Genomic DNA, 18991 nt, shown 5'->3' with positions numbered 1-18991 from the left:
TGTGGATACTTAAAGTATATACTACAATCCAACCGTACTTAATCCAAACTTTTCTCAGAGACTCACTCACTATAAGATACCACTGGGAACCACTTCCAACATAAAAGGATTCACCGTCAGCTTTATTCAGTTCATTCACTCTCCTATTGAATTAAGGTCTCAGAGATTCGAGCTCATTGATTACAGCGTGCAACCTCTAGTATACAAAGAAGTCCACTTTTGAGAATATGACTATGTCTGGTGACGACACTAAAACAACAATTGAAGGATAAAACAGAAATACATGACCTTCCTACTCCCAAACCTTGCTTGTGTGAAACGGTTCTTGGTAATCTCGGTGAAAAGAGATTGTTTCAGAAATCAAAGAACGAAAAAGGAACAAATTTATAACTATGGAAGTTTCCAATGCAAAATTTCAGAAGGAACATATAGTGACATTTTTTCCTCACCTGGAATATCTAGGAAAAGCATGATATAAAAAGTCTACAACATTCTTCTATTCAGGATAGATATTGGCATGTGCAGTTTTCAAACATGTTATCAAGGAAAAAAAACTGATTATGTTTAATCTTCTCAGAACTTTGAAAAGGCCAAAAGAAATCATGCATGTTTCTCTGAACGATCTTTCAAAGAACATGAACATGAAATCGGATCGTAGAAATTGAGAGTGTACCTGACGGAGAAAATTATCGGTGATGCGACGGTAATTACGGAGAAGAATACGACTATAGATTGGAGTAACCATAACAATTGGAAACGATTGAGAACAGATGAGAATGAAGATCTGGATTGAAATCATTTATTAACTGCGTTGGTGGATAAGGACGATGGTTGATATTAAGCGTTGCAAAGGACTGAAGGAGTAATGACCAAGAATGGAGTGGTTGGCTTTTTACAATATGTTTTCAAATGATTATTATGAGATCTTAAATTACGTGCTATATTAATAAGCCCATTTAAAGAAAAAAAACGTAACCAAAATCAGACCAAACGCCAAACCCTTTCGACCAAACCACAACCGAACATAACGTGGGACCTACAAACTTTAAGAACTTGTCCACGTGGATACCTTTAGGAGTCTCGGCTCATTATAATGTTGATTAGCTGATTTATCTTTACAGAAAAAACATTAATATTCAAAATTTATTTTGTGGAACAGAATTTTTTTAGAAAAATTGTTTTTAGGAATGGTGCGAATACAAACTAAATATTTGCATATTATAATTTGTACTAGGTGTTTTCTGTTTTGCCCGCACATGCAGACATAATTTTTTTCATAGATATTTATTAATAAATATACTATTAAATTTAAAGATAATTTTTTTAAGTCAAACATTAAATTTATAATATTTCATAAATATTTTAATTTCTTAATTTTTATCTTTTATTAATATAAAAACATTGTTTTCGATAACAATGTTAATATCTTATTATTTTAAAATAGGTTATTATCTTTAAACAATTTTCATTAATTTATAATCAATTATATAATTAAAGAAATATATATATAACTGGTAATACAAAGTGATGTTATTAAACCAAATTATTGAAATTAGCAAAATCTCAAAATAAATCAAAAGCAAAAAAAAATGTCCAACCTAACCCAATTTTACATATTATATTAATCAAAGTAAAGAAAATGATTGAATTATATAATTATATCATGAAATACCTCCCACAATAACTGAATACACAATCAAACATGTTAATAAATAAAATATTAATATATAATGTATAAGATAAGAACCATCGTTATCTATTTTTATATTCAATTCTAAATGCTATAATAGAGAAAAAATATGTTATAATCAATATCTATTTTTCATTTAAAATAGAAACATGGTATTTCCTTCTAAATATAGATATTAAAATAGTATTTTTACTATAAAGACATAATTTTTATTTTCAAAATGGTCTTTTAACTTTCAAACTTTAATAATTATAACTAAAACAAATAATTTGGAAAATACAGTTTTTTATAAAAATAGAATCACATTTTTATTTACATAATAGTCTTTTAAATAAATTGTAATTTAAACAAAATTATAATTCTCTGAAATTCTTGAAAAACATAAATGTAAGTAGAGTTAATTTAAATTAATATTTTGAAAATATTCTCTTTTGAAGACAGATATTTTTAAAAATTTTAATATATAATTCTATTTCTAATAAAAAATATTTAGAAAAATCACGAAAGCAAACAAATATAAATAAAATTATTTTTACTACTTATATACCTTTTTTATTATTTTAATACTAAAATATATTTAACAATTTAGAAAAAATATTCCATGACATATTACACTTACAAACAAATATAAATAAATTTTTGATATTTTTTATAAACCTATTTTTAATATTTTAGTATAGTGATAAATGTAATTATTATACATATATATATACTACTAATTATAAAAATTAGTGAATAAGAAAGATCTAGATAAACACAAAATGAATACATGAAATTATCTTTTCTTTTTCAAAAATGTTTTCCATTTATTGTTTTTGAGATAATTTTATAATATTAATTTGTAATCAAAAAAATAATGAATTATATTTTAGTTTAACTAACATTATTTATTGTTTAATTAACATTATTTATAAAAACTAACGACACAGTCCTAAAATTATGGAGAATGTGACAAATAAGCAAATTTCTCAAATAATAGTATAGATATATGACATATCAATGTGATCATTACGAGTACATAATAATTCAACCTGGTTACTCAAGAGGCTGCTTTCCTAGGGTCTGCATGTCTATGTGTAGTCCCGAACTTTACTTGTGTTGCCAGCTATACAGAAACAAAATACTCAAAACACAAAACACCCTTTGGCGAATCTGCAAGTAAAGCTCCTACGTATTAAGAGAGTAAGATCTTATCAATGAGGAAAGGTGATGGAACCGCTGAGGTCAATGGCTTTCGAGTTTTCTATTCAGAGGTAATAACACATACTTCATTTAACTATCATCACTCTTGGTTAGTAGTTCTTACATCAAACTTGTTCACAGGTAAGAGTGTATAAAAAGAATTTTGGAAAGATACCCTGAAACCGCATTAATAACATTCATCCAAAATATTACAAAACTCACGGACATACGATTCTTTTATCTTAAAAGCGTTCAAAGAGTAGAAGACTATCAAACAACATCATCGAACGAGAGAGCAACATTGGCGGCCGTCACATCTGCATTCTGCTTCTCTACAAGATCTTTAAGTTCCAAGCATTTCTTGTTGAGTACCTTAAACTAGGCCTGGGCGTTCGGGTGCCCGTTGGCATTCGGATCGGGTTTTTCGGGTTTTCGGATTTTTGGGTTTACGCTTCTAGGTCTCATACTAAAATTTTATTAATACGGGTCGGGTTCGGATAATAACACTTCGGGTTCGGTTCAAAATTGTATTGCATCATAAAATCCATAAAGTAATCATATATCGTACGGATTCGGGTTATATCGGTTCGGTTCGGATATAACCAAAGTAAAAAACAAAATTTTTGAAGTAAAACATAAAGAAAAACATCTAAATTAAATAAAAATTAATCTATCACATATAAAATTGATAAAATAACAATAAAATGTTAAATCAAGCATGAAAACAAACATCATTTGTAAACAATATGTATTGCCTTAGAATAGACTTTTTATTTCAACGAGCAAATTATAAAATATTTATTTATAACTAATTGTGTACTTAAAGCATTTATTAGAATTTTAATATTTATTATTATATATAATATTACCACAAATATTGAATTTAATAATTGGAATACTTATATATATTTCAAAATATTTATATTGACTATTAATTTCGGATTTTTCGGATACCCGTTCGGATTCGGTTAATAACACTTCGGGTTCGGATATTTTTTGTACCACCCTACAAAACCCGTTCGGGTATTTTTACGTTTCGGGTCGGATAACGAATCGGGTTTTTCGGTTCGGGTTCGGTTCGGGTTTCGGGTTTCGGATTTTATGTCCAGGCCTACCTTAAACTCTTCCTCCATGTGTTCCAGCTGAGTCTTGCCAGTGTAAACTTTCATCTTCTTTTCCTTTACTTCCTCCAGCTTCTCCTCCAACCAATCCATTTTAAAGCCAACCTGCGTTAAGTATGAAACGGCAGCCGATGCTTCATCAAAATCATCATCAGAGAGCTTCTCAGGCAACTGGCAGAGTGTTTCAATTAGTCCAAGGAGAACATTAATGTATGTCGACTTCAGGTGCTGATTATTTGAACGGCGTTTTGATGCAAAGTTTGGGTGTTTTTCAAATATACACCTCACATATGCCACCTGCGAGTGAAAAACATATAAAAAAAACATGAAATATAAGTTCTGGAGATATTAAAAAACATGTAATATATATGATTTTCTGATACTTGGAGGTTATTTTTATCAACACAAGCACTCAAGTGTATTTGTCTTAATCATCTTACCTGTAATGTAGATACTTGAAACCCATTGACATCAACGGTTTCGTTTCCCACTGAAGTTTCCTTGTGCAAGTCACTAGATCCCGTACCATAATCGGTCATCTTTGTTTTTTTCATAGGTTGGACTGCCTCTTGAGATCCCTCTGATTCATCATTAGATTCACCGATAACTTGAAGAACATTTATCTCCGCAACAATCTTGAGCTCATCATTCACAAGAAATCCACCATCATTGGCATGAAGTTTGGCAAGTGGAAGAATTTTAGTAAAACCAAAAGAGGGAGTCTTCTGATCAAACAACTCAGTGGCTTCTGTAAAATCAAGAAACATACAAGTCATCTTAAGACAAAACAAGCATTTCACAAAACATTAGAAATTTATAGAATACGATTTGCTCAAACCATAAGCTAATAAAAGCGTACCTCGCAGTATGGAGGACTTGTCTGAAAACTGATTTACTACTTTGAGTGAAAATTTTGTGTTCCTTCTCCATCCAAGTGGCAATGATTCATGATCGGCTACTCCAAGATACAGAGACAAGCAATCAACTTTCGATCCCTTTGGATAAGCAATAAGACACCTACAGTAAAAAAAACGATTTAGCACCTAAACAAATCTTACATGGAAAGAAAATAACACTAGAAAACAAGTTTTTTCTCTCGTACCATTTGAAGCCACCAATCAAAAATTCATCAGAGTAGATCCTCCAAGATTGCAGAGAGGAGAAATCTTTAATCACCCAAATGAACTTGTTACCAGCTTCACTCACCATTCCAGACAGAGTCCAGAGTCTCAATCACACTGGCCAAAACATGAAAGGTAACTAACTACTGAACCCCTCTGAAGAAATGTCACTCACCAAACATAAGCCAATGAGAACACATCAAAAACCTATAATGCACTATGGACTTATAAAAACACAGCAGTGAAGCGAAACAAGATGAACTATTAATTTCGAACCAAACACTGGAAACAACTCAAACTAGTTACCTTAAAAAGAGGAAAATGAAAACGTTTGTTCTAGAAACAGAGACGCTGTCACGAAAACGTCTCTTTTCTTCTGTACTTCTTGTCTTTTCACGTTTCTATCATTTTTTTTACTATTAATTGCACTTCACTTAAATTTACTTTATTATTAGCAACTTTGTTCATTTAGTTATTTCTTTTGATTATTTGTCTCTTCCTAATTTTTTTTTCTTTATTGCATTTCGGTTTTTTCTCAAACATAATTTAAATCTATTATTTTTGTCCAACAAAATAATTTAAATCTATTATTTTATATTGTCAACACTATCGCCTGCTAGTAAATGAATATAGAGAATTTAAGCTGTACGTACAAGAAATCTAAATTAACAAAAGAAACAATTACACTCAGAGACAGTTTTAAGTTTTTTATAACACTATAAAACAGTTCTTGTTACTAGAACAGTTTTTTCTAACCAAACCTACTTTCTTTTTTATACACTAATTAAATAAGCTAACTAACTATAAAGTTGACCAACTAAATTTTTAAAGGCACTTGGATCCTAACATCTTTCTCTCTCCCTCATCGATTTTACTCCGACATTTTTTTTCTCAAATCTCACAAGCTATGCTTTTCATGTTTTCTAGTAGCTTCACATCTATGAACCTAACCAGATAATGAAAATAATCAACATCCCAACAACGGCGTTTGATTAAGCGAAACAGCAGTGAACAGTACTAAGCGGCGTACAATTTGCAGAGAAGAAAACTCAAAAAAAATATGAGCAAATTGTCATCGAGGACTCGAGCTTTGACGAATTTGAGTTATGGGTTCAAGAATTGTGGAACCCTATATGATGAAAGCTTAAAAAAGTTGATTTTTTGGGTGCTTGGAGTTGACGGGTCAATAAACGTGTTACAGTCGGATAGCTCCAATTCGTCACCTCCTCTCCGTCCTCAGCTCCTCTATCCAAGATGGCGTCGATGTTAGGTCTCGTCCATCGGTGCTCGTTGCTCTTTGTCGCGTCTCATCAACATCGGCTTCTCCACATCTCAATCCCATGACCACTCCATCTCGGGTCGTGCTTTCAACCTTCGTCGTCGTCGAAATTAAGCTTCACTGTCATGTCTCTGCTCCGTTGTTGCCGGTTCGCCATCGTCGTCAATGAGATCCGACAAAAAGATAGATTGAGAAACATCAATGGATGAGTTTCGTCTTTCACAATATGCCTCAATTTCCAATTTGATTGAATTGCTTCATAGATTTACCCCAATACTTTCAATGTAGCAATCTGGCCTTCCGTGTATTTTCAGAAATGGTCTGTCGGCTTTTAATTATTTTCATTCTGGCCCCAAAGTATTAAAATGTGCAGATTAGTCCCCAAATTCACATTGTACACGACATGGGATGTACACGTATACACGACATGGGATGTACAAAATCACATTGTACACGATATAGTATTTTCAGATTATGTACACGTGTACACGACATGGGATGTACAATTTGTACAGAAAACAACAATCATTCTAACGTGTACAATATACATTTTATATTTTATCAGATATTTATACATGTACACATATGTTTGAGATACATGTTAGATGTCCAACATGTTGTAAAGTTATGTACATTTGTTAGTGTACATACATTTAATGTTAGTGACGTACATGTGTACAATAAATGTAGTAGTGTACATGTGTACAACACTGAAAAATTAGATTACTTCCATTCAAAGATGAAATGGTACTAGAATATGACTTTCATATCATTATACAAATCATTATGAAGTTGATTCTCAAATAGTAGTAGAATATGACTTTCATATCTCTTTAGCATGTACATGCATACACTAACATTGTGTACACATCATCATGGTCCCAATGTACTCGTGTATACGAACAAATGTACATACACAAAACACAAAATCTATGTTTGGTTTGGATCAAAACCGTAGGCAACCCATACAGATTGTATTGAACTTCTTTCTTTCTCTCTCTCCTCCCATTTAATCCTCTGCAATGAAAATAACTCTTAACAAAATACCCACCCCATAATCGTTACACTGTCCAACTTTTAATAACCTGAAAATACCACTAAGCACCTAAACCCCTGCGATAGCCTAGGAGAGATTTCTTGTATAAAAGATTTCGACAATCTTACACGCAACCAGGGCCGGCCCTGGGCTAAAGCCCATGAAGCAAGGACTTTAGGCGCCAGAAAGTATATGATTATTAGGGGCGCCAAATTCTCAGAAAATCTGTCGTAGTGTAGTGGTGTTGTGTCTATCGGTTCTAGAGGTGGCGGGTTCTAAATCTCCAGTTCTCCACTATTCTACTTCCTTTTATTTTTTCCCTTTTTGATAACATTTTTTTCTTTTTCTTATCATAATAGCATTTAAAGCTTTGATTCTCTTTCGCGGAAGATTTTGATAACTGCATTATTAGTCCTTCTATTTTTCAAGTTTTTGCTTTCTAGCTCTCTTTTCTTTTTTTCACATTTTTCATTGTGATTTATTTCTTTTGTCAAAATAGTTTCAACTCCTAAGTCTTTTTATTTTTTCTTTTCTGAAGTTGTTGTAATTTCTTATGAACTTTTCCAATCCAAACAAATTTAAAATTAACACATAACTCAATAAAATTATACAAGGTGAAATTGATATTTACATGATTTGTTTTGTCCTACTACAGAGTATAAATTTTTGAATTTGTAAAAAAATGCTACTAGAAAATAGGATTAAAATTACAAAATGTTGTCAAATGCAATTACAAAAACGGCTAACATGCTGAAATTTCTAAACAAACGAATTGTTGTTCTCAAACACAAAAGAAATTGCTTATAGACAATTCTAATTTTAGTTGCTTCTGTATAAATAAAGTTTTCATTACATTCTATAAAGAATTATTAATGCACGACTATGTCTCATGAGCTATATATGATATATGCGTTAATTAAAACACTTTTATCTGAATTAGTAAATTATTTTTTGAAAACATAATTTTTTTCATAAATAATTTGATGTTTTGTATTTTATTTCTTTGGAAACAACATAGTTTTAGTAGTATTTTAATTACATAGAGGTTTTAGTTATAATTAGAGGGGCATAAATTTTTTGGAATGCTTTAGGCGCCATATTAGTATGGACCGGCACTGCACGCAACCCTTAATCTCTCTCCTTCAAAAGAAAAAAGATTTATGTACTTTATCTTTGTATAATATCATCTTGTAAATGGTGAGCTCATACAGAAGTGAGAAAACCAAATCTTAACGGAAACTTAAGATTTTCTGTCAAAACTCAACGACTGTTTTAACGAACTTAAATAAAATGAAATGAAGTTGACAAAAAAAAGTTAAATAAAATGAAATGAAAATTTAAATAACATGAACTTAATTTCATCAAAAGTTAAACAAAAGTAGATTTTGTACGTCTGTACGAATATTTTTTTATTTTATAAATATAATTGATGTTATTATAAATGTTTTAAATATATAATTAATATTTTAATGTAATACATTTTATATCTCTATAATATTATTGTTTATACTTCTTATTCGACATTATTAATATATAATAATTTGTTTAATACTTTTTATTTTATTATTATTTTTATATTTACAAATATATTTTTGAGTTAAGTAGAATAAAATAACAATTTGAAATAATCAAATAGAAAACCTCCTCCAAAATATGTTTTTTTCTTTAATTTATACATTTTGCATATTATATATTTTAAAATTTTATTTATTTATATTATTGAACTTATATATGTTTAAGATAATTTATATTACATGTTGGGTTTTAAAAAATATCATTTAATAAATATCATTTTAATACTTTTTGGGATTTATAAGTAAACAATGTTTTGTTTAAATAATATAGCCCTATTATTTTATTAAATTTTATAGATATAGGATATTTTTTGGATGTTATGATATAATTTTTTAAAAATTAAAATTTTAAAAATTGTATTACTTTAATTTTTACAACACATATCAGTTTGTTTTTCTCACGGTGCATTTCAAAAAAAATATTATCTATTTTCTATGATTTTATTTTTTTGTAAAATTTAAAATATTAGTTTCAAAATTTATTTTCAAAATTATATATTTTGTCAACAAAAATTACACAACTATTTTTGAGTTTGGAATATTATATGAATTTTGAATTTGTTTTTGTTACTATATTATTATTATATAAAATAAATATTTGAACTTTTGGTAATAGTTTCTAAATTTTCCTCATCAGAATTTTTGTTATAATTAAAATAAAAAATAAATTTATAATTAAAATTTAATTTGTCATTAGAATTTAAAATGAATTATTAAAAAAAAAATAGTTTTATGATAACATATTTCTTCAATATACCCTCTCTCTTTGCAGGCTTTATGCATCCGAGTTTAGTCCTGTGCCCCATTAACGAAACCTTCATGGTTATTGTTTTTTTCCATCAAACTTGTTCTCAGATAAGAGTATGTGCGAAGACTGAAGAGAATGAGGGAGTTTCCGACAGTGATAGGCTTGGTTTGGAGGATGCTGTTTGAATGAAACTCAAACAGTGAAGCTTACAAATATGTGACCTAATCTAATTACAAGGATGATTTACTTCCCAACTTTACAGCGATTTAATATTAAACTCATCTCATGTTGTTCTCTGTCTCTGTCTTTCTCTGTTTCGATTGACAAATTAAGATTCGTTCGGACCAGAAGGGCAGCAAAACACAGTTCGCATCCTCTAAATGGAGGATAGTGTTTTTCTGTAACTTGGCTATGCATAGTGTTTTTCTGTAACTTGGCTATGCATTGATTTTGAAGCTAAGTTTCGAGTTTAGCTCGAACGGAATGGCTTCAGCCATGAACAATTTCATATGTTAGATGTTGCTTGTATCCATGTAAACATTAAAGTATGAATGAAAAAATATGCAGTGTTACAAAAAAAAAATGAAACGTTAATCCGAAACTAATGGTTCGATATTTAGCAAAAAAAAAAAAAAAAAAAAAAAATTCCATATCTTTGATGTTGCTTGTATCCATGTAAACATTAAAGTATGAATGGAAAAATAAGCAGTGTTACAAAAAAAAAAATGAAACGTTAATCCGAAACGGGAAAATCGTATTTTAAACCCTGAGAGTGTTGCATTCTCGCACTTTAAACATTGAATGTTTTTGACTAGCACTTTAAATTTTGAAAGTGACATTATTAACATGACAAACCTCCAATGAGGTTTATTTGTTTATCAAGTCAACTAGGTAACTAGGTGACATGTACTGTTCATTTTGTGATGACGTGTCGGTTTTTTTCTTTTTTAAAAAAAATAAAATAAAATACATTGAAAATTCGAGAAAAATCAAAAAATTTCGAATTTTTTGATTTTTTTGAAAAATTCAAAAAATATAAAAATAACATTTCAAAATTAAAAATTAAATAAAATATTTTTTAAAAATTAGTCCAATTATAAACCAATAAATATATATAATACAATAACAAGAATGGTGATACTAGATTCTGTGTTTTTTGGTTTTTAATTTTTGATTTATTAATATTTAACTTATTAAATTTTTGTGAAACTAGTAAAAATCTCATAAACCACTTAAAATGTTTTTGACCTTAACTAAAATATTGTAAGTTAGTTTGAAATATAATTAAAAGATATAGAAGTATGCCTCAAGATTTGTATATGTTAGGTTTTGGTATGCGTTGAGCTTCTTAGATAATTAACTTAGATAAATAACATATATTTTAGTTTCTCTAAAGTTTGATTAGTTATTTATTTAATTTCAAAGTTATTTACTATTTTAAAGAACTTCACGTATAAGTTAATTTATTTTTAAACAAACTTAAAATTACTAAAATAAATATCATTTTGATAAATAATACCAATAATAAGATTAATTTTGAAAATTTAACAACTTAAGTATTAATAAATCAAAAAATTTTAAAAAATCAAAAACCAAATACCAGAATCTTGAATCACTATTCAAGTTATTATATTATAAATATATATTCTATTAATTTAGAGTCCTATTTTTTATCTACCATAGAAGATTGTTTTTAAATTTTGGACTTTTTCATTTTCAGTACCACGCTTAATATATTACGAGATGCACAAGTTTGTTACACATTATATATTTACACGCTACTTACATAATGAGACTAGATCACTTAAAGTAAACCAAAACCTTATTTACCATAACCATCGGAGATTAATCTAACAAAACCGATACGTTATTAACTATTAGAATAATAATACACTAACTCTGATTTGACTCCATGTCACCAGAAATGATCGATCATCTTTGCTTATATTCCAATTTACATATACAAGATATTATAGAAGAGTAATACAATAACACGATTAGAAAAAAAACATGGTATTTTCTGCTTATTCTCAGATCAATACCTGCGCACATAAAGAAATCAAAGTGTTTCATATTTGGTTCAGCTTGACCCATACAAACATTTCCACCAATTTATAGTTCTTAATATGAAAATAAGTCGTATATAAACTTCGGTCATATATATTTATAATTCAAAACATAATTGACATTACATATGTTTTTTTTTTATATATCTATTTAATCCATGTATTATAAAGGGATACTGCAGTTTATATCAATATTGTAATACCAATTCTTTTAATTTCTATTAATTATCAAAATCTAATCAAATATAATAGAATATTCTAACCTCATTAACAGTATATAAATCTAATCTTAACTAACGTACCGTGCAAACAAGATATCCTCTAACAACTTAATTCTTTTTTATCTTCAAAATTTTCCTTTTGATCAAAATAGATTCTTTGTTTTAACTAATGGGCTAATTCCATAGACAATAAGTATAACTATTTTGCAAATATATGCTTCCCAAACGAGTATCTATTATTCTTATATGGGCCAAAAGTTTTCAAAGTTTGAATATATCAAAATTTTAGTAAATGTCTATCTCTTCCAAATTGTGTTTCAAAAAACAATTTTTTTTTTCAACAAATAACAAACTAAAATACAAACGTTATATACACGTCCAAAACAAAAATAAATTATTAAAAAAAGAAGTTATACAAAAATAAAAAATATAATCTCATCTTAATAATTATTACGAAAATTAGTACAAATATTATCCGCGCACAGCGCGGATCTGGATCTAGTTTATTGGTTTATAATTGGATTAATTTTTAAAAATATTTATTTTATTTTTATTTTGAAATGTTGTTTTTTATATTTTTTTTGAAACATTACATTTTTTGAAATTTTTCGAATTTTTTCAATTTTTTCGTATTTTTTCGAATTTTCTATGTATTTTATTTTTTTATTTTAAATACATAGAAAATGAATAGTACGTGTCATCTAGTTGATTTGGAGATTTGTTACTATAAAAATGTCACTTTCAAGATTTAAAATGATAGTCAAAAACGTTCAGTGTTTAAAGTGCTAGAACGTAACACTCTCGGGGTTTAAAATGCGATTTTCCCAATCCGAAACTAATAGTTCGATATTTAGCCAAAAAAAAAAAAAAACTAATAGTTCGATGAATATTCAAAGCTTCAGGCTTCCTGATCAATAGTTTATATTTAGTTCAAAGATCGATAGAAGTGAACAGAAAATTATCTCAGCAGAAAAAAATATATTCAAAACAGACTAGTGGAGAGAAAAGAATGAGATCAGATAGAGCTAATACGTTAGATGCCATCATCATCTCGGCTAATCAAACCAATAGGGAACCAGAAAAGTTCAATCATCATATATCTCTCTCTTTCTCCTCTTTTTGAATTCTCCATCAAAAACACAACACATTAAAATCGAAACTTTTATTTTTCCAGAAACACATAAAACCTAAGAACACAATGGAGACTGAAACAGAGTCGTCGAGACTGATAGGACCTCATGTGGAGCAATATACATAAGTAAAAGTTAGGGTTTTTATTAGGGTTAACCAAATTTTAATGGGCTGAAACATGGGCCCAAATAAGTCTATAACCATGAAGTTTCGTTATGGGCCTACAACTAGCCCAGTTTCCTCGATATATTCTCTCTCCTTGCAAGTTTTATGCATCTGAGTTTGGTTGCAATTATGGATCTGGACCGCGGGCCTAGCCCGTAAAGGACTATCGCGGGAAGGTATTGGGACGAAGTTTAATTTGCGGGTCTCGCGGGACGGGTCTTTGCGGGACTGGGTCTTTTACGGGATGGACCGAAACGGGTCATGCAGGATTACATGGATCCGCCTTTTTTCCATCATTTTTTATTTTACCTGAAAAAACGAGAAAGAGAGTGAGAAGAAAGTGATTCTTGTGACTTTTCCCCCAGAAAACATTAGGAATTCCGGCGATGATGATTCGAGCTCCGGCGACGACGACTCCAGCTCCAGCGACAACGATTCGAGCTCTGGTGGTGTTTTGATTTGTTTTTTACTTTTTATTACACACAACTATGAATTGCTTTATTACAATGTGATATTTCTTGTTTAAGTTGATTGGTTTTATTTTCAGTACTGTGAAGTGGTGTTTTTCTTAAATTAAATTTGGTTATAATGGTGTTTTTTAGGAGAAAAGTTAGTTGTATATCACGTCACTTGTATAATTTGGCAAAGTGATTCACGAATTTTTTTGCAATCCAAATAATTAAAAAGAGAGATGGTTTGATGAAGACATACAACACTTGAGCCAAATTATTACAAAGACAACAACTCAATCAGATTCAAATTTAACAAAAGCTTATACTGATAACAAAAGAAGGCTTTTAACTCAAGAACGAAAGCACAAACGGAGCTTTGTGGCATTGATTTTGATAAAGCTTTAGTGAAGCTTAATGAGCTCTCTTCAACTCTCTTACACAACTCTTATACTTGAACATTCATGAAAGAAGCCGTAGCAGACAGTTTGATAAGGAGGCGTCCCGTGGGATGGCCCGCGAAGGCCTATAGATTCTGCGGTACGGGTTTGGACCGGCATTTTGAAGACCGCAGCCCGCGCGGGACAGGCCCGCTGTGATCCGCTCGATGACTAACCCGCTGCGGTATGGGACAGAACAGGATGGGTAAACCTGTTTGACATCTCTAGTCTTGGTGCATTGTGTTAGATAGGCTACCAATCTAAAACCAATTGGTTAATAAGAGGAGTGACTCATCTATCCTATATATTAAAAATGATCTCTTCCAATACTCGACATGAGACACTTTGTGTCTAATACACCCCCTCGAGATGATGGCTCTTTGAGCGTCAATCTCTGAATGTCCGGACAAGGATCGATGGGACAACTTTAGGCCAGATCGATGTGGATCGGGTTGGATTCGTGGATCAGACTCTGATACCATGTTAAGATAAATGTGCTTCCAACCTAAAACCAATTAGTTAATAAGAGAAATGACTCATCTATCTTATATATTAAGAATGATAATACTCGATGTGGAAGACTTTGTGTCTAATACATTGTTCTTTTGATTCTTGTTTTATTTTTGGTTGCTTGCAGAAATTTGGTATGAGTTCCTTTGAGAGAGAAAAAGTCCATTTTATTTAAGTTTTTGGGGGAAAATGAAGCTATTGTTACTGGATTTGGTCTTCTGAATGAGCCCACCATTTACAAATTACAAGATGAGATTATACGAAGACTAAAGTACATAAATCTCTTGCAAGATTAAAGAATGAAATCAAATTGGTAAGTCAGTTTCTAACATAATTTTCTTGTTGATGCATCAAAATTTTGATCAAGAAAACATTTCTAAGCAATTACGTTTACATATGTTACATTTTTTTAAGATTGAAGAATCGTATATCCTCTAGCTAGGAACACCCTTGAGGTCAGGTCAATGGAAATTAAGTTGCTTCTTTGAGATTAATTGTTTTCAGTCAACACTTATAGAACTTCATTAGATTACCTTGTGGTTTTCAAACTTAATAATCTCGCAACACATACTCTTCTAGATTATGAATTATTGGAACATCATGAGAATACTTTGAGTTTTCAAACCTAATCTCACACCACATACACATCCAATCATAATTAATTAAAGTTTTTGTAAATTAAGGAGAAGACTGAATATATAAAAAAGAGAAAATTCTAACTTTGGCTTGGATACTGGTTCTTCTTTTGAAGAAATATAAACATATGAATCATGTTCATTTGTGTTAACTAACTGTTATGCATTATGTCCCATATCAGTCTATATTTAATGAGAAAATTTCCAACTTGTGTGTGCATCACATTACATAAAAGTCGTTTTCTTCTGCCAGACATTATTAAGTGTGTATTTGTAATATATACATATATATTATAAAGTTATTTTCTTTTTAGCCACATTTCTCCTAATTGTCGGGCTTAATAAATAGTTGCATATATTTATTTATGTTATCTCTTTTTCCCCCACTCAACAAATCCAAAAGTATAGTTCATTGGTTCACAACATTTAGTTTTGCCACCGTATTATAATTTATAACTTTGTGAATTATAACCGATCCAAAAACCAAATGTAGTTAGGAAACAAATCAGATTTGCAGTTCCAATTGTTATTAGAGTTGGAAAACTGAATCACATAAAAAAGGAAGGTTATAAGGAAAGAAACTGAATTGTTATTAGAGATTGAAAACTGAATCTGCAATCCCAATTGTTATTGGAGATTCAAAACTGAATCACCCTAGCTTTGTTGTTTATCTCCATTCAAGGTCAATTTAATGATAAAAAAGGAAAGAAACTTCGTTTTGTCTATTTACTATGCATACTAAAAAGTAAATTAAAAGGTAAAATCAATGATTTGACGAAAAGTGGTTTAAATCCACTTATGATAGCTAATGCATGATGGAAGTAGGCTTATAACTCGCAACGCATGTGGAGTTGGGGGGTGGGGGGGAGTAAAATTTGAAGGCTTGCAACTATACATAGACAAACAGACCCATAGGAAAGCAATCTCTCAAGTATCATGATGGACTGTTACGTACTCGTAATGAGGACATTGATATGTCATACAAATTACAGTATGCAAATATTCAGTATGTTTATGTAGTTGGGTGTTGAAATTGAACCATATATGTTCTAAATTTTTATTTGTATCAAACTTTTTTCGTTTAACTGTGCCCTCTAAGTATTTAGGATTTGTTCTAGTCTGGTTCAGTTACGGTCGGAAATTTGTTATGCGTCTTATATATAATTTGGAAGGTATATATCGATCTTCGATCGGGCTTATTATTTTTACACAAAAATACAAATATGATCATCACTAGTTTTGCTTGTCACTACGCTATTTTTTTGTAGTGAAAGATTCCCTTATATTGTGGTTTGGACTTTGAATTATTGCTTTTCCGTCAAAGTATATATATATACATATACCCCTCTTAACTTAGTTTTTCAGAACAACCATTTCAAATGTGATAAATCATGTATTGAAACCTATAGTAATCTTTCGAAAAATGGAAAATAAAGTATTTTCTCATCTAAGATGTCTACAAAAGCCAGGAAATACCACAAGAAATTTAGTAAGTAGTGAAATTTTGAAGCTTAATGTTTACCCATACATTTTTTGTACCCACTCAAACAAACCATTGGTCTTAGTTTAAACTAGGCTTATTGCTATTGGTAAATATATATCTTTTATTTTCGAAGAAAGGACACTAACGTAAATAATCTAATATGTATAATATCGCTAAGTTAATCGTTTCTTGTTTGTTGGAGTGTGGAAAAGAAATATATTAACTTTTGGTAGTTTTTTAGTTTATATAATTAACAAAATGCTAGTTTTATATGCGTGTGCAGGTACCTGCACGTATTATGATTGTACATATCAAATGAACGCACTCGCAGAAAAGATATAGAGATCATACTAAGTACCAAATATGTATATACAGCATCTATAACCTATCTTATAAAATTCGAACCATATAGAACAAAATCTAATACAAAGCAATAGGTGTGGATTTATGTGTGTATCTCGCTGGCATGTCGTAATTTAAATCTTGAAGTCTTAATAGTATATGACCACGTTAGGTCATATGTTGTCGGGTTGACTCTCGTCAGGTTCAGATGGGTCAGCATCATTTTCCAACATATTTATTTCTATACTCGAAACAAAAATATATACACATTTGTAGTCTAACATGAATCTTACCCACAGTTATATCATTATTATCATGTGCATATAAAGCTCAAAACGAACGATTCGCTCTTCAATTTGTATGATTTACACAACAAGGTTAAATAAAAAATAAAAATTAGAATCTATTTGTATCATTAGCTGTATCTTAATGTGAAATATGAACCTCAAAATATGCCATTTTATTTGTAAAATTGAACAATGACTATTCCATAACCAGTTGTATTGTTTACGAATATCATAAAGACAAGATTACGTTCAGAAAATGTAACTAATGTTAAACACTAATGTAACCTTCGAGTAGGTTTGATCGTTCAATAACTTTGAATAATAGTACTATAAATAATTGTTTTGTTTTTACTTTTTATATATTTAACTAAGACAGATAATGATTTTACGAACGAATAAGTAGTTGGTTGGAGTAGCGAGGGAAACAGCTTATTTATGTCCGCGCTATGAAGCCATGGGAAATACATACCCAAACAATATTAACGTGCAAAAACATTCCTAAACTAAATAAGAATTTGAATTGCATACCTGAACTCATAATAAATAGCTAAAACATGCCTATAGCCGGTTATATGATGATTTGAACTATTTTTTAATTTTTTTTTCTAGTTTAGTCCCTATAATTCTATTTTTTTGTTAATATGCCTTAAATAACTTAAATAATCAAATTTATCGTTTTTATAATTTTAATTTGAAAAGTAAAATTTTAACAGATTTTAATTAAATTTAAATAATAAATTTAATTATTTATCGGAAATTTAGATAGTTATCATATACAATATATTAATTAATTTAGTTATCAAAGTATGTTATCTACCTTATTAAAACATGATAATTAATTATAAATAAACTTACTCATATGTAATATTTACAAGAAATACCACTTAATTTATATTTATATAAAATTTTCTTTACAAATATAGTCATTCAAATTTTAATCAACATAACTAAAAATACTCTTTAGAAATTTGATTTTACAGTAGAGATCTTTAATAATATTGCCTTTACTTAATAAAAAGAAAAGAATGGTTAGTTAACCAAAAATAGTTTCGAATGCAGCATCTCAAGAAAACAAATATCGCACAAAACCACTAGACCATATTACATTATTTTTATTTTGCTACAAAACTAGTATGTAATATTAATAATACACAAAAAGTTTAACAAACTATTTCCCGATTAATTCTCGTATAATTACCAAATAATTGATTCGGCGCTAGGTTAGTGTCAAGCACACACATTATTCCTAGTGTAATTAACATTGGTTTTGATAACTACAAACAAAAATTACAAATTTTTAATTTTATTTATATTATATATATCACGCAAACACATAATAAGATTTGCAACTAAAATAACCTAAGAAAATATAAAAAATATTTTATAAAATTTAAGAACTAGTGAGATTAATTAGGCTTTAAATTATGATACTGTTTTTATGTTGTTTTCTATTTATTTAAATTTTTTGTATCAAATATTTCAATATGAAATAATAATAATATATTTATATT

At 29.4% G+C, this 18991-nt stretch overlaps 1 protein-coding gene across 1 annotated transcript; it reads right to left on the bottom strand.

The window, feature by feature from the left end:
• Window positions 1–3142: 3142 nt before the first annotated feature.
• Window positions 3143–5202, bottom strand: LOC106311361 (MATH domain and coiled-coil domain-containing protein At3g58370-like). Its single transcript, XM_013748555.1, has 5 exons — window positions 5096–5202; window positions 4853–5010; window positions 4434–4741; window positions 3988–4290; window positions 3143–3244 (listed from the first exon to the last, which is right to left on the bottom strand). Exons 1-5 carry the CDS (start codon window positions 5200–5202, stop codon window positions 3143–3145), a joined length of 978 nt encoding a protein of 325 aa, XP_013604009.1.
• Between the last annotated feature and the right edge of the window lie 13789 nt (window positions 5203–18991).

The sequence above is a fragment of the Brassica oleracea genome, chromosome C8 (assembly GCF_000695525.1).
Source record: "Brassica oleracea var. oleracea cultivar TO1000 chromosome C8, BOL, whole genome shotgun sequence".
NCBI lineage: Eukaryota > Viridiplantae > Streptophyta > Magnoliopsida > Brassicales > Brassicaceae > Brassica > Brassica oleracea.
This window is presented reverse-complemented; position numbering and strand designations above follow the sequence as displayed.

Excerpts from the sequence above, each read along its gene's own strand:
- LOC106311361 (XM_013748555.1), bottom strand. The coding sequence starts at position 5,202 with ATGGTGAGTGAAGCTGGTAACAAGTTCATTTGGGTGATTAAAGATTTC. Across the intron at positions 5,011-5,095 it reads TTGATTGGTGGCTTCAAATG|GTGTCTTATTGCTTATCCAA; the intron begins GTACGAGAGAAA and ends TTTTTACTGTAG. Across the intron at positions 3,245-3,987 it reads ACATGGAGGAAGAGTTTAAG|GTACTCAACAAGAAATGCTT; the intron begins GTAGGCCTGGAC and ends GCCTAGTTTAAG.